A 24,514-nucleotide genomic window follows, 5' to 3' on the forward strand; every position below is an offset into this window, starting at 1 on the left:
TAATATCAAGGGCTCTGGGAAGTAACAAACCACCCCGAGGTTGCAGCAGGCTGCCTCTCCTTTCCCACTTCCCTGACAGCTCACAGAGTGGACAGCCAGGCTCTGAAGGGAGGCACACTGGTTTGCAGAGTCCCTGCAGCTTTACTGCTTGCAGAAGACTTCACTTCATTCCTTTTCTTACTAGAACTTTTAGAGCCCTTTCCCTGCAGTGATGTCACTTTTAACTCATTTCACAGTTTCCTTGCTTCAGTGTTCACCCTTTTTCTAGATGAGCCTTAGACCTTTGCTACTGCTCACTGCTTTTCTTAATTTTAACAGAGAAACCTCTAAAGATCATTATGTCTCTCTGATGTGTTGTTTTTTCCTCTTTTATTCTCAGCCTCTAGGACTTACTCTACACACTTGTGACTGGCCTGCTTTTATTTCTCATCTGTGATAACAGCTCATGCTATCTGCCCAACAGTCACTTAACTTGCAAAGATTGCATAATCTTGGACTAAGGCTGCCCAAATGTTTTAACTTTATAGTGAGTGCAAAAATGTCTTTTCCAATTTAGTGCATCTGGGAAGGAACATGTCCCTTATAAATTGCCTTGGTGTTTTCAAATTTATTAAAAATGTTTCAAGTCCCTTGGTATGTTGTACTAAGCCTGCAGCTCCAGAGGGAGCAGTCAGCTTTTTGAGAGAAAGCAGAAATTCCTCTGGATTGCAGGTGGCCTAAAAAAAGTAGGATTTCTCTATAAACATTTAATGGGTCATTCCACATGTAACTGAGGAGCTTAGCTCTGTGAATGTCTGATCTCTGCCATCAGGCAGTTTGACATCTCTAATTTAAAAATAAATAGGAGTTTAAAATTCTAGATACATTCTTTCACTGCTTGTAAAGCATTTTATTATTCTGCCACCATCCTGTCTTGCTCTACTACTTCTTATTTGTTATTTTTCTGCTCTTGTTTTGTGTGCTGACTTTCCAATATTCTCTGAGCACCTCCAGCTGAGACATTAGGTTCAGATGTGGAACTCTGTAAAGCAACTTGTGAATTCGCAAGTGTCACCTTACCAGGAGATGCCATTTATTGTATTACATTTCTGATTAAAACCTTCAATCAGAGAAATTAAGCTAAAGGCTAGTAAGGTACATTTATTTCTTCCTGCTGACAATGTTGCTGTAAGCAGCCTTTGAAGGGTAATTAATTCAGTACCATGCACTGGACCCTTTTTGTAGGCAATTTGCAGTGAGTCAAATAGCTTGCCAGCAGCATGCATTAAAAATACTCCGCAAAGAAACAAGCTGAAAACCTTCCTGAGAAGGGAAGTTGATAAAAACATTTTAATCCGCTACATCGTGCTACATGCAGTGGGTCAAAATCATTCCTGATGTAAGCAAGTATGTTTCCATTTATTCAGAATTTGTCTAATCTGCCTTTAAGCATGTTACTGTTTAGGTTGGGAGCAAGTCAAAAACCCTGTACAAATGACAGTTTTGACATAAAAAAGAAGTAAAATATATTTTGAAAACATTCAGTTCCTTAACATTAATTTTGGTCTATGCATTGAGCTAACACACTGACTATGTTGTAGAAGCCAAGTGTTTAAAAATCGTATCTAATCTAAAGTCTAAGATGCAAATGCAAAAGGATAGATATCACAGCAGTTGTCAGAACAACTAATTTCAGTATGTGAGGTGATGTTGAAATTGCCAGGATATGGCAGAGACCAAACATGGTCTGTCTGAAGTACAAAGATAATCTTCTATGTTTTTTTTGATAGCTTTCCCAAAGCCATTCAATATCAAATTGGCTTTATCTACAGTGAGATTCATGCAAACATCACCCATATTGGAGTTCCACTGACATACGCTACAGTAAAACACTGCACAATGTCATTTGAGTCAGAAGACTGAAAACATCAGATAGATGTTTCTTCTTTAATCCTCCTAATGATCTCAGAGACTTACAAAGGACCTTTGCAAAATTCTGTAAATTGAGCACCAGTGGGAATGGATGCCAATGCTCCAAAATAAATGAATGGTACTATTTCATCTGATCCTTCCAGTGCTTCTTGCTGAATCACCAGTGTTATAAAATAAGTGGCATTGCAGGCAGCCAAGAGTTAATATTATCTGCATGGAGATGACTTCTTCAGCAGTAGCCAAAAGGAGATTAAAAAACCCAAGCATTCTTTGGTCTTTACCAGATCAGCGGGATCACAGATTTCTGATGTATTTACTGTAGTAACTGTTTTCTTCCTATGTTTTTTTTTTTTTTTTTCAATAATCTTAACTCCCAGGAGATGAACAGACACTAGATGACAGCCAGATTGACTATGTCAGGGTAAGATTTCTGAACAGAGACAGCGCAGCTAAGCATTGCCTCCTGAGACTCTGCTATTCTGTCATCCTTAAGGAAAATCCTGGCAGTTTTTAATAATGTTTGACTTATGGATGAGCAATTTTTCAACAGCCTGGAAGGCTTGAGGATCAAGCGAAGTGTGGACCGATGATCTCCTTAGGGTGCCCAGTACATTGCAGATTACTGTTGACAAAACCCAGGAGACATGGCACAGTGCGAGTCTTAAGGCACTGTCCTCATTCTGAAGATACAGACAGCCCCATTTGAATCACTAAGATCTTTTCAGCAAACCAACTGATTTCTTTACTGTAGGAGGAAATAATATCTGGGGTGCAAACAATGCAACAACCCAACTACAAATTGTATTCCTTTGTATTATAAAGTCTGAAGTATCAAACCATGGCGAAGATGGGCTGCTGCTCACACCCAAGCCTTCAATGTTCTTGGTTCTCCAAAAGCATGCCGGACATAAGGGTAAAGAAACAAAATACTCAGAAAAAGCTTTTGAATCCAAGTTAAATCCCATCAATGATAGCTTTAAAAGATCAGTTCCTTATATCTATAAGAGCACGCTGATGATATTACTTGCAATCTGGCTGCTAACATTCGCAGTGTCACAGAACACTGTACAGGTGACTCGAGTGCTCACCTCCTTTGAGAAAACACCTCACTGGAAGGCATTTTGATGAGGGAAATCTTCCACTGGTGACTAGTATTTTAAACTGCAGTCTGCTGTGCAGTGTATACAGCCAACCAAGGATCTTGCACTAGGTGCAATGGCACCATTTTCCATTAGCGATGTACACTCCGAGAGACCCAGCATTGTCAGGTAGGTGCTTTTGTACCCACCTGACAATGTAGTTCATTTTCATGCCCTATTGTCCTACGTATTTATAATATCCTGTTCCATTTTTAATAGTGATTAAATGGTTAGGTATTTTAGATCAATAAAGACTGTTTACATATTTACTTTATTAAAAATAAATAAGTTACAAAGACAGAGTGCACTGAATTTGTGTGCAGCTATGGAATGAAGTTGAGGTTGCAACCTAAGTGCTATCTACTGTGCTGTGAAAAAAAAATCTTATGCCCTTATTACTGGAACATGGTTTATCTAATATATAGGCCTAGTTGACAGGGTAGTAGTTAGGTGATGTGGATGATTTGTAGATCTCTTTGTCAGCATGTAAGTTATAGCTTCCCAGGTGAACTACAGCATAAAAACTTATATGTCCTTATATTTCAAATGTTCAAGAAAATATGTATTTCCAGGTTTCCAAGCAAGTGAGTGCCCCTTTCCTATTGCACAGTCTTTTCCTGTTAAAGTGCAAACCAATTGCATGCTCAACAATCACACACTACTGTTTGCATGACAGTTTAAGAATAACTTGCAGCACAAAATAGTAAACTTCACACTGTTCAATCCATCTAAAGTTTTTAAAAAAGTTTGTTAATTAGATAACCAGATTATATGTAAATAACATGTTAAATAACACAAACTCTGTTGGGCAGAAAGGTGACTACATACAGCATGTATGAATCCAACTCATCTTTCTGCTTACTGCCCTTACACACATCTAAAGCATGAATACCTGAACTTCCCCCCACTTATTTTTCAAGTACAAGATGGATTACCTTCCACAGCAGTCAAAGTCTTGATAATGAGTAGTAGTGTTTGTTACTGTGACACTTTTATAAACTAGCTGGGTGATAATGGGAATACGATATGTAAGACTCTCAGTAGTTGACTTAGTAGTAGTTGACTTATTTCATTGCTTTTATGTCTAGAACAAACCTTACCTGCTCTCAAATGAGACATCTCCAGGGATCACATGAGTGCTTTCCTTCCCAATAAGGAATCTGATTCGATCATAAAAGAGCCTTGGAGGATGCTGAGAGAAAGGCGGTTGGCTGTGTTGTATAAGGTCAAGAGGATCAGGTGAACCCTGGCAGAGAGGACTTGCATAACAATTGTTTTGCTGACAACAGTCAGGGTCTACACAGTCTGTCAAGCCATCTAAAACAGAGAGAATAGAAACTTCAGGAAATTGAGTGATTCTGAGAACAAAGCACAGTGTTTGCTATTGGAAAGCACGGGAGGTATTTAATCAATTGGAAGGCATGCTGATTATGACACATTCAAATTCAATAAAGCATTTAAAGCATGTTAAAGACAACAAAAAATCTTTTTACAAATACATCAACACAAAACGGAGGACTAAGGAGAATCTCCATCCTTTACTGGATGCGGGGGGAAACCTTGTTACAAAAGATGAGGAAAAGGCTGAGGTGCTTAATGCCTTCTTTGCCTCAGTCTTTAGCGGCAATACCGGTTGTTCTCTAGATACCCAGTACCCTGGGCTGGTGGAAGAGGATGGGGAGAAATATGTGGCCTTCACTATCCATGAGGAAATGGTTGGTGACCTGCTACAGCACTTGGATGTGCGCAAGTCGATGGGGCCGGATGGGATCCACCCGAGGGTACTGAGAGAACTGGCAGAGGAGCTGGCCAAGCCGCTTTCCATCATTTATCGGCAGTCCTGGCTATCGGGGGAGGTCCCAGTTGACTGGCAGCTAGCGTGGCACCCATCTACAAGAAGGGCCGGAGGGCAGACCTGGGGAACTATAGGCCCGTCAGTTTGACCTCAGTGCCAGGGAAGCTCATGGAGCAGATTATCTTGAGTGTCATCATGCGGCACTTGCAGGGCAAGCAGGCGATCAGGCCCAGTCAGCATGGGTTTATGAAAGGCAGGTCCTGCTTGACAAACCTGATCTCCTTCTGTGACAAAGTGACACGCTGGGTGGATGAGGGAAAGGCTGTGGATGTGGTCTACCTTGACTTCAGCAAGGCTTTTGACACTGTTTCCCACAGCATTCTCCTCAAGAAACTGGCTGCTCTTGACTTGGACTGGCGCACGCTTTGTTAGGTTAGAAACTGGCTGGGTAGCTGGTCCCAAAGAGTTGTGGTGAATGGAGTCAAATCCAGTTGGAGGCAGGTCACTAGTAGCGTTCCCCAGGGCTCAGTATGGGGGCCAGTCCTCTTTAATATCTTCATCGATGATCTGGATGAGGGGATTGAGTGCACCCTCAGTAAGTTTGCAGATGACACCAAGTTAGCTGCATGTGTCGATCGGCTCGAGAGTAGGAAGGCTCTACAGGAGGATCTGGATAGGCTGCACCGATGGGCTGAGGCCAACTGTATGAAGTTCAACAAGGCCAAGTGCCGGGTCCTGCACCTGGGGTGCAATAACCCCAAGCAGAGCTACAGGCTGGGAGATGAGTGGTTGGAGAGCTGCCAGGCAGAGAAGGACCTGGGAGTGATGGTGAATAGTCGGCTGAATATGAGCCAGCAGTGTGCTCAGGTGGCCAAGAAGGCCAACAGCATCCTGGCTTGTATCAGAAGCAGTGTGGCCAGCAGGGCTAGGGAAGTGATTGTCCCCCTGTACTCGGCTCTGGTGAGGCTGCACCTCGAGTACTGTGTTCAGTTTTGGGCCCCTCGCTACAAGAAGGACATCGAGGTGCTTGAGTGAGTCCAGAGAAGGGCAATGAAGCTGGTGAGGGGTCTGGAGAACAAGTCTTATGAGGAGTGGCTGAGGGAGCTGGCGTTGTTCAGCCTGGGGAAGAGGAGGCTCAGGGGCGACCTTATCTCACTCTACAGGTACCTTAAAGGAAGCTGTAGCGAGGTGGGGGTTGGTCTGTTCTCCCACGTGCCTGGTGACAGGATGAGGGGGAATGGGCTTAAGTTGCACCAGGGGAGTTTTAGGTTGGATGTTAGGAAGAACTTCTTTACTGAGAGGGTTGTGAGGCATTGGAGTGGGCTGCCCAGGGAAGTGGTGGAGTCACCATCCCTGGAGGTCTTTGAAAGACGTTTAAATGTTGAACTTAGTGATATGGTTTAGTGGAGGACTTGTTAGTGTTAGGTTGGACTCGATGATCTTGAGGTCTCTTCCAACCTAGAAATTCTGTGATTCTGTGTGATTCTGTGATTTACATACATGCTTAATTCCGGGTGGGTGTTTCTCTCTAGTCTTTAACATTGTATCACCTCATAATGTCCCCACAGAACAATGACAAAACAGAAGCTCTGAACTAAGTGACTGTGGAAGAGCAGGACTGCACTACACACTTGTTAGTCCACCAAGTGCATGACCCACCCTGTGCAGCTGATCTCTCTAATAGACCTTCACTATCCCTACTGTCTATTCATACCTGTGAAGAATATTCACTAACCAGTCTGCAATAACACAATCTGAAATGTTATCCAAGTCTCATAAGCATCCTTACTGTAGTAATAATTATAATAAAAAGATCCTTGTTGCAGTTTTCTGACTTTTATTTAAGAACTACAATAGTTTTATATGTGCTTTAAGATGTTTATTTTCATTTATTGGTCATGTTACTAGAATGATCCAAAAAGGCAGAATCATGACTATAGTCCTTTTGCAGTTGGTGATAAACAAACCCCCATCCTGATGCAGGCTCTGTCCCAGTGACCTGACAGGTACAGTCTTCTCCATGGATGTTTGCCCAAGGAAAGCAAATATGAGAAATGAAAACAAACCTATTTCTCTTCCCTCCATTCTTCAAGCATGAACAGGAGAAATAATTGATTTTTCAAAAATCTACATTTCTTCAGGGACAAACTTACAGCTCTGTTTGGGGGTGAATGTAATTTACTTAAACATCCAAATCTTGTGATTAGAACAGTGAAGCACTGAAGTAAATCTAAATTAAGCACCTAAATAAATTTTAAAATTGGACTATCGGCATTTAATCCATCTATTGGCAGCTTAGATGTCCAAATTGCCTAAATTACATACTCTACCAGAAACAGTCAGACTTAATAAGGTACGTTGAAATGCCCAAGTATCTCCTTAAACATCCATTTTATGATTTACCAGTTGCTAACTTCCTTGGACTGACAAGCACAGTAATGCATATACAGCAAGATTAAGGCATCATATTTTTTAACCTTCAAAAAAAGACATCTCTTCTTTGTATTTTTAACAAGGTCAGTCTGTATTAATGTGGAGTCATCATATCACTGTATGGATTTCCCTTGTGTTAAAATTGGAATGCTACAGCATCAACATACTGTCAGACATTTTCACTTCAAACTTTGACTTTTCCTGCTCTGTTCATACCAACACTTTGTGTCTATAAAACCCTACCTCCTCAGGGCAAACTGCATTATCAAAGCTGCTGTAGCTTTGTCATTGACTTTAATGGGCGCAAGACCAACCCTCAGACAGCTCTGCTCTTTTCTCAACAGAGCACGCTGCACTGTTTGAGTACTCAGTAAATAACAGCATAAAATATTCACTTCGAAAGGAAAGAAAAAGCCCTTCATCTGAACAAACAAGTATAATGGAATGGGCTTTCCTGGAATCTGAAAATCCTTGCCTGACCTTGAACAAGGTGATTGTTTGGCTACACAAAAAATATTAACAGATCCATCCTATTGCAGCTGGGAAATCAGATAGATCAGGCTAGTTTGTGTAATGATGAGCCAAAGCAACTGTAGATAGCTAACAGCAATAATGTGAGCACTTCAGGTCTAGCAAAGCTGGCATAGCTACAGGTCAGTGCTTTTGCATTCCCCCAGTCCTGGAAAACAACAGGCATATGCCAGCACTGGGAGAAGAGCTTCACAGGGCAATGTTGAGTTTATTGACTTTGAGTGTAATAGTCAATTTATATTAAAGAAAACCTAAAATGCTATTGAAATCTGCATGAAATCAGCAAGCTGAAACAGTAAGGGACCTCCTGTCTAAACAAAGGCATACATGAAACAGATGGAGGAGTTAGCAATACGAAGCCAGGGGGCTTGCATTGTGTTCTGACAGGAAAAAAAAAAAAAAAAAGTAAAAAAAAAAAAAAAAGTTTTTTTGGGGGTTGAAACCTCAAAAGCAAGCTTGGAACTGCAAAGAAAAAAAAAGTCTTCTTATTGTTTCTCCTTTTTTTTTTTTTTTTTTTTTTTTTGTCCAAGGAATGAAACACAATATTCTTAACAAGTGAACTGAAAAACATCAAATTACTACCATGTTCTCCAAGTCTGTAAATATTAAAGATTTCTACCAGACTTGAAAAGACGATGAAGGAAATAAAATCCTTTGCTTTTACTCTGTACTGATGAAGATTCCCATGGAGGCTCTGATGCGGTTAGATGTAACCACTCAGGACAGATCTCTGCTGGTAAATGGCTGCAGCAGTGACAAGTCTTCTTCAAGGAGCCCAGGTATTTTCTGGAAGGAACTAACTTCTAAAAAGCTGACTTCTGTCTACCTGGGAAATTTGAAAAACATTGGTTGGGCAGAATAAGTACTAATCGTGAAAAAGACGTACTTATTCCAGAATAACAGCATCCATGGGGAAGCTATTTTGGAGTAATTCTGCTGTAGCTACTCTGATTAATTTTTTCCTTGTCAACAAGCTATTAGGTGTGGGAACTGAGCTGACCTGATTCTCTCATTTATGTAAGAAGCAAAAGTGAAAATTCACATAAGTATTAGAATCTGAAGATTTCCTTAGAAGAGAAATAGATATTGAAATGACAATTAAATACTTTACAATAGCTTCCTCTAATGGAATCCTCATTGTCTTTTGCATCGGTCAACAGCTTACATGCTTGGCAACAAGCACTCTGCATACATGCTGTATACATAAAGAAACCAGGCAAAGGGGAAGCAGTTTTCCATTTTCCAGCCAGGCTCTATTTTCATCTTTTCGTTGCAAAATGACTATCTTACAAACTCATACAGATTCTGCTAATGGAGTTATTTTGGCTTCAATTACTTGCACCTGGTGTCATCTTCCTCACCAGGCTCTCAGGGCTATGAAAGGGTGTTTCCCTCTATTGAGGGTGTGAAGTCCTAGAAGCCTTTCTGAGTAACCCAGGGTGGTATTTGTCCTAAAAGCACCATGAATTTATGTACTGCAGCTATTTAAGAATTTTTAACTAGAATTGTCACAATAGCACAACTTTAGCTTTTTCTCCAAACAATCAAACAGAATTTAGAAAAAGAAAACAGGTCATGTGAAACTGAAAAATATTTTTCACTCTTTGCTGAAGTAAAAGAATAAAATACCTACTTTGGGGGCAATGTGGAACCTTTAATCCAAAATAAATTGTTTGTTCCACATTAGGCTCATTGAAGCCTTGTTTTAACTTAGAGGAATTAAAAAAAACTAACCCCCCAAACAAACATTTCACGTTGAACACATGCACGTGAACTGTTCTGAGATTTCGGAACAGAACTATTCCAATACAAATTATTGAGGGCATCTTGTTCCAGCCTTTGCACATACATAGCTTGTCTTATTTGGATTGAGTAACACAGAAAAGTGAAGATATACAGGTTTAAGCCTCCACTTGCAGAGTATTTCCTAAATCAGATATTCCTGCCTCCTATAAATGTTCTCTTTAGCTATTATTGGGCTGTTTACTACCGTAATTCAGCATGATGCCCGTTAAAAGAAACTTGGTAAACAAACTGGTACAGAATCACAAGTTACATATGGAGGCAGTTTATGACAACACAAATCATGTTAGTAAGTATATGTGAGGATACCATTTCCAACAAGTCAATCATATTTAAAATGAGATTTTTAATCCAGTAGAATAACCCAGAAAAAAAAATATCTTGTTTATAAGCTCTTGTTTATAATCGAACTCATTCACTTGAAAATGCTACAAATGCCTTATTTTCAATTCTCAACCAATGGTCACATTTTCTTTTAGTTAAGTTTTCATATCAGGAACCAACTATTAAAAGCTCAGTGTGTTAAGAAAACAGAAGGGTTTCTACTAAATCTCAGGAGACAACAGTAAAGAGTATGGACAAACCACTACAAATAGCAAAAACTGTAATTCATACAGCAGGGGAGCCTGCATGCTGAAGTTTTTACTGACAATTACAAACAGTGCATCACAGCATAGGTGTAGGCTAAAATGCATAACAGGGGTGTAAATAACTTAGGTTTGTTATTAGTGTTTTTAAAATATATTTTATATAAAAGGCAGTCAGGCACCTTCACAGTGATTATATAATAAAGTGATTCAGATTTTAGTGAGACAAATTTTAAATTCACGGGACAGCAAGTGTTACAGTTTCACAACTTAACAGGTACCTTGTTCTGTAAGTAAGAGGTAATGACAGACTTTTCTTTTTTTTTCTTTTCTTTTTTTTTTTTTTACAGTAAACTAGACAATCAAAATATTTTTAATATTACTGCTAAAATCAAATCCAGAAAGACCAACTTGATGATAAAAAGCACTTCATAGAACTCCTAAATAATTTAAACAACTTCAAAGAGAGGGCAGAGCATGCCAAAACAAGCTGCTCTCTTTTCAGTCACAGCACTCCTCCCCGCACTGCTGTAGCAGTGTTAGGACAAGATTTTCCCATTCCTTGCTAGTGAAGAGATCCTTTTGGGAAACTTTCAATAAAGAATTATATTATTATTTACCGTGTCAGGAATTTGTGTCAATGTAATCACACAATGTTGTTCAACAAACAATATAAACTTTCTTGGTTACACAATTTTTTTTGGTATTTAATGTGGTAGGAAGAAGATACAAATATGATGAAATGAACTGTATGGAGTTCTATGGATCCGCTTCTTCCTTGGTTACTCTCCAAGAGCCTAACTATTTGCTTACCAGATTTGGGTAAATCACAGAGTCACAGAATCACCTAGGTTGGAAGAGACCTCCAAGATCACCTAGTCTAACCTCTGACCTAACACTAACAAGTCCTCCACTAAACCATATCGCTAAGCTCCACTAAACCATATTGCTAACTAAGAGAAAGACCATGGAACAAGAACAAGTCAAATATTTGGGGCCTGGTATGAATATCTCTATGCCATCTACTTCTCAAATCCTGGCTTTCCTAGTCTGCTCTTCTACCCTTGAATCACTTGCAATTCAGGGCTGCAAATACAGGGAATGTCACGGTAACACACTGCTGAAAACAGGTTGGTGATCACAGTTGGTACCGGTTTTCTAGGTGGAACACCACAAGGACATTGGAGAGGCACCAGGGAGATCACCAAGAAGGAAGCAAAGAACAAAGCAGTTCCCGCTGCCGCAGCATTACCTCCCCCAGCTCACCAGTGCAGCCTACAGCAACTTTTCGCTACAGCTTCTTTTCTACTAAACCACTGAGAAGCTTTATTGACTGGATAAGGAAATGATAAATTCAATTGAACTCTACCTCCCACATTACTAGGTTCATTAATTCATTTAATAAACTACCCCTATCATCAAATGCTGGCAAGCAAAATGTACACAGGAGTAATATTTAAAATTGCCATTTTTCTGCTGTAAAGTTCATAGAAACTTTAAAGTTCTCACCTCTTCAGGCTTTGTCACATGTGGAGAAGGCACTGCTAACTAACCTACTGTTAACTACAGTAGGTTTGAAGTTCTCTGGTTAACACCAAAACCAGAACGCTACAAGTAGCAGCCTATATGAATCATAGAATCATAGAATCATAGAATATCCTGAGTTGGAAGGGACCCTTAAGGATCATCAAGTCCAACTCTTGACACCGCACAGGTCTACCCAAAAGGTCAGACCATGTGACTAAGTGCACAGTCCAATCTCTTCTTAAATTCAGACAGGCTCGGTGCAGTGACCACTTCCCTGGGGAGCCTGTTCCAGTGTGCAACCACCCTCTCTGTGAAGAACCCCCTCCTGATGTCAAGCCTAAATTTCCCCTGCCTCAGCTTAACCCCGTTCCCGCGGGTCCTGTCACTGGTGTTAATGGAGAAAAGGTCTCCTGCCTCTCGACACCCCCTTACGAGGAAGTTGTAGACTGTGATGAGGTCTCCCCTCAGCCTCCTCTTCTCCAGGCTGAACAGGCCCAGTGACCTCAGCCGTTCTTCGTTCTTCGTACGTCTTCCTATATATGCTTATGCTTTACTTGCATATACATGTATGCAGACATATTCACAAACATATGTTACTAAGAAACACACATGCTCACTCACATGATAATTAGGACCATCCCCAAGCAATATATTGTATTTAGTATAAATAATACCAATGCCTTTCGCTTTCACTGCTTCAGAGCAACCCAGCAGTGCCTGTGTCAGTGCTGTACCTCTCCATACAGATCCCAATTAATGCAAGGTAGGGATGAAGCTGTGAGAATGAATATCTAGAACATTTGCACAGAAAGCAAAATGAGCTGTAAGTTTCTCCTTTCGGTAAGCAGATTTTGTTCTCTGAGCTCCTTATGCAGGACAACATAAAACACTCGATACCAGAACTCTGAACTCTTGAGGGATTTGGGCTTTTCAGTAGTTACACTCACACAGTCAATTGCTGAACACTGCTGTGATTTCTGAAAAAAAAATAATTCCACAGGAGTCTTCAACTTATATTTGCTTGCTTGCTTTTACAGTTTTCAAATAAGCATTAAACAATGCCTGTGCCAACTTGTTTCACTGCAGGCTCAGTTAAGCCCAATTAGGGTTGCTAGGAATCTGAGCAAACTGAATCAAAGAGGAACTTTGGAAGAGACTAAGCAACAGCAACATTGATGAGACTCTACTGCTTATTTGTATGCATTAATCCAAGTGGCTTCTAAAATTTTAGCCGTAATACATAGCATGCACCAAACAGTGAAGCTGTTAGCAGAGAATGCTGGTGTTGTGTAAGTACAAACCCACCCTTGGGTCTGTGGAAAGGCTGCACAGAGTTTTTTGTTCAATGGGCAACGGTGGTGTTTGGCCTTCCATACACAGAAGACTACAAATATATCAAGGTATGATTTTCAGAAACTAGGCATCCCTGGGGAGCCCTCGCTGCTCAGCAACAATGAAAACCATTCCCATCAGTATTATTTATATTGTGTAATAATAGCATATTACTTATATATGGACTCAATATCCCTGTGATGAATAGGTTATTAAAATACCAATGGATAGGTCAGGAATACATCAATATTTTAGCAGCGCTGGCTATCTACCAAGGCTATGCTGAATCATATGTTTTCTTGTGCATGGAAAAGCCTGGAGAAAGCTGCAATAACTGTCTGAAGTGACTGAAGGGATATTTGGAAGGGAATTCAAAGCCTGCAGTAAATAGTATTTTCCTTAAAAACAGTCAATATTGATTCATGAAAGAAAAAGAAGATGAAAAGTGATCCAAGCAAACTTAAAACAGAGACCAGTACCAAATAAATTAAAGGGAATGACAGGCTGCACCTTTGACCTTAAGACAACAACCTGTACATGCAAGAACAATGTAGGAAGAGTAGCTGCAGGGGGGTTGAAAGGGCAGTGAGCTCAGCTGCATGCTGGTGCTGAGCACCCTGCACGTCCCAGTGCTCAGCCTCTGCAGCCACGGGACATGGATGCTCATGTGCACAGAGCTCAGCAAAGCATTTCCAAGAAGTCTCCTGCAGCTACTGAAGTTTCCAAAGAGAGTCTAAATAATGGCAGGACAGGAGAAAATGAGCTGCTTAAATGAGCTGAATGCTCATCTTATAAACTGAAAATGAAATCATGTCAGTCATGACAATGAAAGACTGAGAATAAGAAATGGGGAATCCTGCAAAGCTGAGGAAAGCCATGGCAAGGGAAAGGCATACCTCACTATAAAGGACATCTGCTCGACATCATGGCATTATTTAATGGACATCACCCTGCTAACAGACTGCAGATGTACTCCACAAGAGCAAGTACAAACCATGTCGTCGTACATCTGTTCTAATGCTAAGACCTTTCCAATGATATTTGTAGTGATATTTGAGCAGGTAAACATGCCCTTAAGTCTGCAAGAAGGAAAAAGCTAACAGAGAATTATTGAGAGGGAATGGCAAAGACAGCTCTGGTACAGTCAGGGCACAAGTACTGTGCATACTAACAGGGCTCTGAAAGAAACAGTGCTCTCTCTCCCTGCTCAGGAAAGTGTTTCTGCATGTGTTTAACCTCACCACCATGGATAACTCAGTGCTTCATCGTCTGCAGAGCTGGAATCCGTAAATATGCTTGTGGCTGATGTTTATAGTAGTGCAGCAGTCCTTGAAAGAAGAAATCAAAGCTTCCTCCTTCCCAAAGCTTTTGTGCTGTTGCTACAGACCACACAGTAATGCTAACACTTCCCCATGCTAAATAAATTACACTAGTTGATCCCTGCAGTTGGAACTGCTAGAACAAGTATTCTTCTGTATTTCTATATTAAAGTTACACATTTTTTCTACCATGTATTTGAATGTATTTTTACATAGTAAAAATTTTAGGGTTCCAGTCTCTGAAAGTAGCATATAATAAATCAATTGGAAGCTACAGAAAATTATCATGCTGCCTAACTCCTGGAAGTAGAGTTTGTTTGAAGTTATATTTATTCAATACTACCACAACTTTGTTCTTTGGTTATGACTTCCTCCAAATGAATTCAAAGCATAAAACATCTCTTAAGGACTGATACACAAAAGCTTGATTTAAACATAATTGGAATAAATAAGACCTTTCCTAGGTAAGAATACCACGAGATGGACTGTAGGTGGCACTAAATTAGGTCTGGAGCATGACCTTTCAGGCTACATGCTGCTGACTGACTGATCACATGGTAACAGCTTCAGCAGCGACTACCTGTCAGCGGAGTTTTGGAAACTCAGCTAAGTGCATGCTCTCAGCTCACCACAACTGCAGGCAAAAACGTAATAGCTTTCATCTTTATAAGCCTAAATGAGTTATGGAGCTTGATGGATGGGAACTCGTTATGCCACCGTAATATTCTCCTAGTCCAAGGCACAACCTCCCGGCAAGTAGGGCTTAACAGATAATGTCATGTCTCCTTCCTAATTTCTGTTTTTATATATGTATACAAACTCTGAAACACTAGGAATCAGCTTCTGATTTCACATTAACTTAAAACTGGTGTAACTTCAATGACTTTAGGGGAATTTTTCTAATTTACACTTATGCCAAATCAGGTCTTATGAACTTCATATATAAAGAGAAGTGGTTTTAATATGTAGATATAATTTCCTTTTCTTATATAAAATTGATTGCAAAGGAAACTTAATTACATTTAGCCCATCTGTAGTTGTCAGATTAATTAAATATTTCTCTCTGCACTTATCTCTAATTGTAATGTCAACAGAGCTGTCCTAGTACGTTATGTTGCCATTAAAAAAGAAAAAGAAAATTACTTTAAAAACCTGCAGTGAAATGATGTTAAGTCTGCCTTAAACTGACAAATTCAAGGAGATTTAGAGTTAAGACTGCCAGCTCTTTCAGTAACTCACCATTACTGCAGAATATACATGTAAAGCATAGAAAATCACAATACAGAGCTGTTTATATACAGCCGGTTCACAGAGTGTATCAGAAAATGGTTTACACACATTACAGCGAAAACAGAATTTTTGTGGGCAGGTTTAAGAAGGTATGCAAGTGAGTCAGTGGCTTGGACAGCAGGCGAGAGTACGAGACAGATGGGAAAGCAGGTGGGGGGCAGTGATCCCAGCTGTGGGACCTTGTGTGAAAGGGATACACAGTGGCATAGAGGAGCCGGGAGAGTGGGCAGAGACATGGCTGTCAGCGGCCTTGGAAATAAGGTAAAAAAGGAAGGATGAGGGAGAAATAAGGCAATTTTGAATAGGATTCAGAAAAGAGGATGCCTTTGCCAAAGGACAGTGTGGTATTAGAGCCCACAGGAAACAAAATCAGAAGGTCTCAAAATATATCTGTAAATGAGGAATCATCACTGAGTCAGAGTGTTTCTATTGAGGTCCCATAGTGACCTCAGCTCTTGGCCCGCAATCAAGCCTAGTTTATCAATGACCTAGAAGAAAACAGACAATCATATTAACTTTTGATACGATGTTGGGCCATGAGACCTCACCCAAGACACTGAGATGGTCTGTAAGCGTGACACAGTAAAATAGACTACATTTCAACACATTCCAGTATACAGTCTAAGGAAAAAAAACATAAGCATGTTTGGGGCAGATGCATTTATACACTGAATGAGAAACCTGCACAGCTTCAGGAAAGGGGGCAAGCCTGCTGTGAAGGATGGTAACAAGTGAAGAATAGGAAAGCAATAGCCCTTCTTGACTGTCCAGTAAATCAAGCGTTCCTAAAAAAGATTGGAAGAATACTTAATCTGAAAACAGCCAATGAGGAATATTATGACTTTTCTGCCACTGGAAAGTTTGAAATAAAGACTGGATGTTTATCCTGAAAAAAACACATTAGAATGTACTAGAATGAACTTCTGGAAATGAGGCAAAAACTAATCATGAAAGAAATGTGTTTTTCCCACTAATCCTAAAATTTACACAGCTCTGAAATGAATCAAGGCTACAGAGATCAGAGGTAGGGAGCACCTAGCAGCAAATGACCTGGTTCAATTGGTGGAAAAGAGTGAGTGATTATTTTAGCACAGGACTCTCTTTATAGTACTTTCAAAAAATTACTTATGCATTATCTTCTGCATTAGCTTATTCATCAGTCATTCAAATATAGGTCCGGATAATTGCAAGAACTGTGCTGTGTCTCAAACGTAACATTAAGAAACAGATTAACAATAACAAAAATAATCTCTGAATGTATGCTTTATGTTTGCAAATACATTCACTTATATTAACATAAGAGTAAATTGAGGATGCATTTTGACAGGCATGGACTATTAAGATAGTGTTTTTCATTTGCCTATCCATTGGATATCTCTGTACATGAGGTATAGTGGGTATAGTGGAAAGGAGGTGAAAGAAATCATAGAATCATAGAATCATAGAATATCCTGAGTTGGAAGGGACCCTTAAGGATCATCAAGTCCAACTCTTGACACCGCACAGGTCTACCCAAAAGGTCAGACCATGATCTCTTCTTAAATTCAGACAGGCTCGGTGCAGTGACCACTTCCCTGGGGAGCCTGTTCCAGTGTGCAACCACCCTCTCCGTGAAGAACCCCCTCCTGATGTCAAGCCTAAATTTCCCCTGCCTCAGCTTAACCCTGTTCCCGTGGGTCCTGTCACTGGTGTTAATGGAGAAAAGGTCTCCTGCCTCTCGACACCCCCTTACGAGGAAGTTGTAGATTGTGATGAGGTCTCCCCTCAGCCTCCTCTTCTCCAGGCTGAACAGGCCCAGTGATCTCAGCCGTTCTTCATATGTCTTCCCCTCCAGGCCTTTCACCATCTTCGTAGCCCTCCTCTGGACACTCTCCAACAGTTTCATGTCCTTTTTATACTGTGGTGCCCAGAACTGCACACAGTACTCGAGGTGAGGCCGCACCAGCGCAGAGTAGAGCGGGATAATCACCTCCCTTGACCTACTAGCGATGCCGTGCTTGATGCACCCCAGGATACGGTTGGCCCTCCTGGCTGCCAGGGCACACTGCTGGCTCATATTCAACTTGCTGTCTACCACGACCCCCAGATCCCTCTCTTCTAGGCTGCTCTCCAGCGTCTCATCGCCCAGTCTGTACGTGCAGCCAAATGACTTGTTAAAAGGGGTGGTTTTTTATTATTATTTATTTTATTATTTATTTATTTTTTTTTCCCAGAAAACATTCAAGTGCTAGAATGATGGGTGTGGCATATACATATATTCTGCCTTGAAGAACACCTAACACACAGGTATATTCCCTCACTGCACTGGTTCAGATCAAGTCAGTGGAGCAACCGTCTTGTGTAAACAAACACAACATCAGCAGTCTGTGATAAAAAGGAAAACATACACCAAAACTATAGATTCATGTGGGAATTGAGGATGTGACAAATAAACAGAGACATGAATTATGTATCATACCTCCATCATTGTCCAGGTTATCTCCACACACCATTTCCATGACAACGTTACATCCTGAGCCACTCCAGCCCACTTGACAAACACAGTGCCATCCATTCTGATCAAGAGTGCACCTGCCATTTCCATAACAGAGACCTGGGCAGCCATCTAGAAGAAGTAAAAAAAGCAAAAAGCAAAAAAAAAAAAACCCAAAAATCTCCTTCATCATGGAGGAATTTTCTTCTCATTTTCTTCTCTTCTTTTAAAGTTGCAATTATTCAGTAACACTCTTTAATGTAGTATTACACTTGCTGCCTTCCAACAACAGCAACACAGATCCTTTGCAAGCCATTCATACTCTTACCTAAATATGGAAAAATCCCCATCCTGCTCACTCTTTTTGCTTGCCCAGAAATCACTTCTCATTGAGAAATGAGGATTTTTTTAGCATGTGCACATGAAAAAAAGTATGTACATGTATAAGAAATTACTTAACAGCCCATCCCTGTATCCATCCCTTTCTCTGTGTATGGAAAGATGTATAACACAAGAGAATGTATATACATGCACTATACTCAATGTTGCTATCAAAGGTATACATGGAAAATATTATTTAAATGACAAAGTGGCATTTTGGAACATAAGCCTATACACTGCAGGGAGTGGAGGTGATCTTTTTATTCTTACCATAAAGATTGAGATGAATGAGAAAAAGGCAATTAGATTCATTCTACAATGCAGTAACTCTTCCTACAGAAGGAAAACAAGGGAGCATTTCCTTTCAAAGTCCATTTCTACCTCCTTCGCATTACAGACGATTCAAATATGACAAACGCTTGCCCTTCAGTGGTTCTGGTTCTAGATCAAAACTAGAGCAGCGACTGCAGCATCCCCTGGATTGTATGCCTTTAAGCTCTGAATTAATAGTAGTTTGGACATTTTCAGCTAGATCTCTTGCCTATAACAGTGACTGAAGAGTCGTCTCTTGGATGTGTACACTCATGTCCCGCTTTCATAGATTAGTGCCAACACAGACATTTGTCAAATCCTCACCATATCACACACGGAGCCAAAGGGCAATGGATAAAGCCCATCTTAACAATGCAAGCAGCACCCCTCCTAAGTGTTCTCCTCTCTCTTTGGTAGCATGGATTTACAGGACTCAAATGCTCTCCTGTACTTGAGAGTGAATATTGACACTTAGGTGTTACCGGGGGAATTTGTTTTGAGGAAGAAAGAAAAGGCCTCAGAGATGCTCCAACAGGACTTGGAAGAAGCTGACCAGAGAGTCAGAGAATATTTACAAGTGATCTGGTGGGTTGCAGCTTAAACACCAGAATGTAGCACATTTCCCAGCAACTTCACACTAGACACATCATCTCTCTCCTCCTCCGAACAGTTTATCTACCACATCTGCAAAAAAGGAGAGAGGAGAGTCTGAGCCTCCTGCTAGGAGGAGCTGGAGACAGGTGGCATCATTTTGTCACACTGGAACTCACTGCTTTAAAACAGCATGAGGTCAGCAACCACCAGATATACCATAAAACCCTATTATTTGCCTCTTCTGTGGAGCTGGGAGAAAGGATGGGATTTGTCCTCTATCTAAAGAAACTTCAAACACAACTGACAAAAAAAATGTATTTTTTTCTTCTCACAGAAGACAGGATCAACACATTTTTTTTTAGCAAGTCCTCAGCTCTGTCATTACTTTGGAATGGCAAGTAAGAGCAAAAACCTGATTTACCTACAATCAGATGGCCACATGAAATATGCTTATATTTCAAATATGTGTGCTTATACTTTGCAAATGAGTTGAACACTTTATTTGTTAAAAACTGCACATTTTTCTGTAAATCTCTCTCTGTATATACATATATCTCCATGAACAAACAGTTGATCTATTTTGGCAAGTTAATAGTACAGAAGCTTGGACAAAACAGATAAAACACTCCATTCCCAATACTTTTGTAGCTTTTCATTAATCTTTTGCAATGCTGATATGAAAAACTTACCTCGAACAGCATCTAAGTAGTGAGCTTAAAAAAGAAAAGAACAAAACTGAGATGGATTGAACTTCTGTATCAAAATGAAAATACAGAAACCGTTTGCTTATGGCTTGCCACCTGTTGGTTAGACATAAAGTGTCTCCCTTGTACTGCAGTCATACCTATTCCTACTACTGTGATCAAAACACACTGTGTGCAATGTGATCGTTCTCCATTTGATGACAAGCATGCAGAGGACAGCTTGGGCCCCTCATGGCAGAGTCTACAATGTGAGTAACGGGGACAAAGAGCTCTTTTTCTCTTATTATAGATTTGTTCTTTCTGGATCTGCTTTACACAACCTCTACAAAATTATGCCATTTCTTCTTCACAGATCTAAATCCAGATTTAGAAAATATGATTTTGTTAATTCTAGAGCCTGAATGGCAAATTAATTATCTTAATTATTAATTATTTTAAAATGATAAAGATTAAACAATCTACTTTATTCAAGAAGCAAGCCTAAAAGCTTACGCTGCGTATTTCTGAAAATTATATACCCTATTCGTATAAGCAATTAAAATATTAACAAATAATATTGCTGTGGGTCACTTTAGAGAGAAACACTGTTAGATTTTTGAAAAAAAAACACACAACAAAACAACTGTTGCATTTCATTAGAAATATAACTATTACATTTGTGCAGTAGAGAAATGACTTTTGAAAAGATTTGAAAGTTTTACCTTATTAGGAGTATTGTTAGAAGCCAGCTATAGAAAAACCACCTCTAGTAATACGTAAAATATGTAAATCCTCAGACATGAAGGCAAAAGATTTAATGCAAGACTTACTTAAGCTGAATAACAGCTTCATCCCCTCACACCTTCTATTTCTTACACATTTTTCCCTTTTTCATCCACGACTAAAGGTTCCTATATGAGCATAACCCAGCGATATGTTACACACTTTGTGTGCTTTTTAAAAAAATATTATTAATTCTTCAATGTTAATTCCTCTTAATAGAATGCTCCACCGATTTGCCACTCCGTTCCCGACTCTGGCTCTCTGTTTTTCCAGAATATGACTTAAATCACACTGGTGGCTCTTTCAGATTGTTGTATAACTGGTTAAGGCTTTATTAAATTTATTTCTAGAGGTAAAACGAAACCCTTACCGATGGTGCAGTGGTCCCCTTCCCATCCAGGGCTGCACTCACACTTCCCGTCTTTGCACTGGCCGTGCTCAGCACAGTGCGAGTGGCAAGTGCGCTCCTCGCAGGTGGGTCCCACCCAGCCCTCTTCACACTGGCATATCCCTCTTGAACAGACCCCATGGCTGCCACAGTCCAGGGTACACAGCTCTGCAGAGGATTACAAAATACATAATGTGAAACAAGCAATTTCATACTGCAAATACGCTTTTCACTGACATGAAATATAATCACTTCTGTATTAACACCAATCATCAGCTGGATCAAACGGGATTTTGTCACCTGGTAGAGACTTTACACAATCTGGCTGCATCCTTCTTTAGCAGTTACTTGTCAGGTCATTTATTTGCTTGGGCTGGGGACTGCAAATGATAGTTTTGCATATGGGAGGTCTCAAACGGACCATCAGTGGCACATTCCCAGGGCCCACTGGCTCATTTCTGAAATCTCTTATAAACTCAAACACCACCAGTAGGATGAGTGGCCTGCTAAATACATGAAAGCAAAACAGTCTTTTAGATATTCAAATGTCTGTAATGGTGGTAAAATGGAGTTCTCTTTCAGTAGAAAGAGCCACCAGGAAGGTGACAGCACCCATGACCATGACAGCATACAGCATCATGACTTGCAGGCCACCCACAGCTCTGCCTAGTTCTGAGACAGCTTTCAAGGTCTTTTTTGTCTTTTTCCCCCTTCCTGACTGTCACAAGACACCTGCTAGGAAGGCCGAGAGGCTGTTTCAGGGAGCCAGGAGCACCTCCTGCACTGCGCTATGAGCAATTCCCCTACCTGGGCAGAGCAGAACAGTGCTTACAGCGAAGTGGAAAAAAAGTCCTGAATTGTTTCAATACATCACCATATGCCAATTGCGATTCTACTTCCACTTAGACTAACGTTGTTCTGCAAAAAGAATGGCTTCATTATAAAAGAGTTCTGTGCAGTTTGAATTTATTTAGAATAATTAGTGTCAGGAGACAGAACTTGCTTGTTATTCTGCAATTAACCTGCCACAGAAACGTTTCCTCCTTCTTCCTCTCGCAGAGCAGCTGATAGTACAAGTGTGAGCCAAATAACTGTGTCTGCTCTGATTTCAAATGTCAGTGTTACATATTTAGTTGTGGAAAGATTTTTCCCTTGACAGATCTTAAACAATAATCATTTATATCCTGGAACTATTGTATATAAACATTCTTAAAAGCATTTGTAGTGACAAATGCTGTCACTGAACATACCAAGCCAAGTTTTTAAAGTTGAAATTGAAATCTGATCAATTTTTATCATTTCAACATAAAGAGGAAAGCAGCACAGAAACCGAACCACACCATGACAGCGCAGATGTGCCTGGGCTCTATCTCAAGTCAGGTCCTGGGCCCTCTTTTTGTTACCAGCCTGAGTGATGCACGGAGTGCAATTGAAAGATTTGTGAGGTACAAACTGGCAGAGTGGGGTCAAACTCGAAATCGCTTTCAGAAGCTCCAGATGTGGTAAAGAACCTGAGATAAAATACAATGAAAGCAATTGCAAAGTAGTGTGCCTGAGAAAGTCATAATCAACTACATAAAAATAATTAATTTTACTATTCAGACAGGGACCTGAGTTATATGGGATTGCCAGATAAACACAATTATCTGTTGCTATTCCCACAAAAGAGTAAGTTATATGCCCTTTTGTATGTAAGACAAGGAAAGAGACCGGTCTGCTACACTCCACTACAAAGATGCCTCAAATGAAAAATCTCTGCTGAGGCTGGGGAATTACACTCTAGAAAGACTTGATTGCTACCTGCTGATCATGTATTAATCTAATCCTTCCTGTCTTGGGCCACGTGCCTTCAGGTACCGGGCAGGATTTCTTATCCCTTGCTGCATAATTTGGCTTGATTTTTTATTTTGTTACTTGTTTGGTCCGTGGAAAGCTGGGAGTGTGCTCAGAGGGCAAAGTACTGCAGAGGAGGACTTGTTTTGGTACTTCCTTGGTATTAAATTCACTCAAACGCTTCTTGGTCCTAGGATCAGGAAATAAACCGATCCCATGAGATCTGGGATCACAGAAACATCTGCCCCTCAATCCATGCCCCTTGGCCAGCCTGGCAGAGGACCACTGGCATTACTTTGACTTACCTTTACAGCCCAGGGCAGAGGCAAACTCCTGAGAATTAAATCTAACAAATTACCAGCTGCATCACGGATTTAGACTGCTAGAGGGATGCCTTTGATCTCTCCTCATCTCCCTGTAGTTCATTATAATTATAGCTTTTGGTATTTTACTCTAAGTGGCATAGATTGTTAAGAGGATTTTAAGAAATGTTCTGTGGCTTATACTATACCAGGATAAGTGGAGTAGTGATTTTTTTTTTTTTTTTGACTCTTCTGGATTGAGTGCCTACTAGTGTTGTGCAGTTGTGGGACTGGCTTAGTTCAACCAATGCCAAAACTCCAGGGAACACTCTAGGCATCAGCACACACACGTGTATTCATGGCAGTGTAGGCTGGAAAGGTTGAACTGGAGCAACTAAGTGATCTTGTCAGCAGCTCAAGCAGCTACCTCCACTTCTCTAACTGTATATAAATCAAAGAATCAGCTGCGGAAAATTCTGAACACGTTCCTGTACCTGGCATGCACATCTGCCTTCCCTCTGTCTGCCTACCCAGCAGTCTGGTCTGCATCATCCAAAGGAACCAAAGAAATGGCAGCAGGAGGAGATGAAGGCACATCCCTACTATGGGGATGTAGACCTTGAGCACATTTCCATTTTATAATCCAAGGAAATGGACTTCACATTTTCTTTACACTTTTCCATTGTTTTCCCCATGTTTTCAGACTAATTTATCTACTTCAAACAAGGAATAAAATGTTTACACACTACTTAAGCCCATGAATTCAATTAGATTAATAAAGTGGAGATAAAAGACTTCCTCTCTCTTCAAAGAACAACCTAGACCACTCAGTATATACCGTAAGCACCAGATTAGAAAAAAAAAAAAAAAAAAAAAAAAAAGGAAAAAGGAAAAAGAAAAAAGAAAAAGAAGTGTTTAGTTTCTTAGTTTGGAACAGACACTTTTCTCAGTGCCCCTAGTCATCCAGCTGCTCAGCCCACTCATTCTTTATGGTCACCGAGGCCAATTTTCAATGATTTAATACAAGGTTTTACTGTGATGTTTACTGTGATAATGCTGTCTTCTGCCAAGCAAATCCCAGATTCTCCCCAGACTTCT

At 40.3% G+C, this 24,514-nt stretch overlaps 1 protein-coding gene across 4 annotated transcripts in view; it reads right to left on the minus strand.

Annotated features, from left to right (window-relative positions):
* Nucleotides 1-24,514, minus strand: part of TENM1 (teneurin transmembrane protein 1) — a gene marked incomplete at both ends in the record, with an annotated part of 244,904 nt that overhangs the window by 80,669 nt on the left and 139,721 nt on the right. For 3 of the 4 annotated variants that reach the window (XM_084293821.1, XM_084293820.1, XM_084293819.1), the window contains 4 exons: nucleotides 4,151-4,367; nucleotides 18,126-18,272; nucleotides 20,117-20,140; nucleotides 21,264-21,449. In XM_084293821.1, coding sequence (XP_084149947.1) covers nucleotides 4,151-4,367; nucleotides 18,126-18,272; nucleotides 20,117-20,140; nucleotides 21,264-21,449 — 574 coding nt within the window. The remainder of the gene's footprint in view (nucleotides 1-4,150; nucleotides 4,368-18,125; nucleotides 18,273-20,116; nucleotides 20,141-21,263; nucleotides 21,450-24,514) is intronic. The other variant, XM_084293822.1, reaches the window with a different exon arrangement.

Source organism: Netta rufina (assembly GCF_964035555.1).
Source record: "Netta rufina genome assembly, chromosome: 12".
Lineage (NCBI taxonomy): Eukaryota > Metazoa > Chordata > Aves > Anseriformes > Anatidae > Netta > Netta rufina.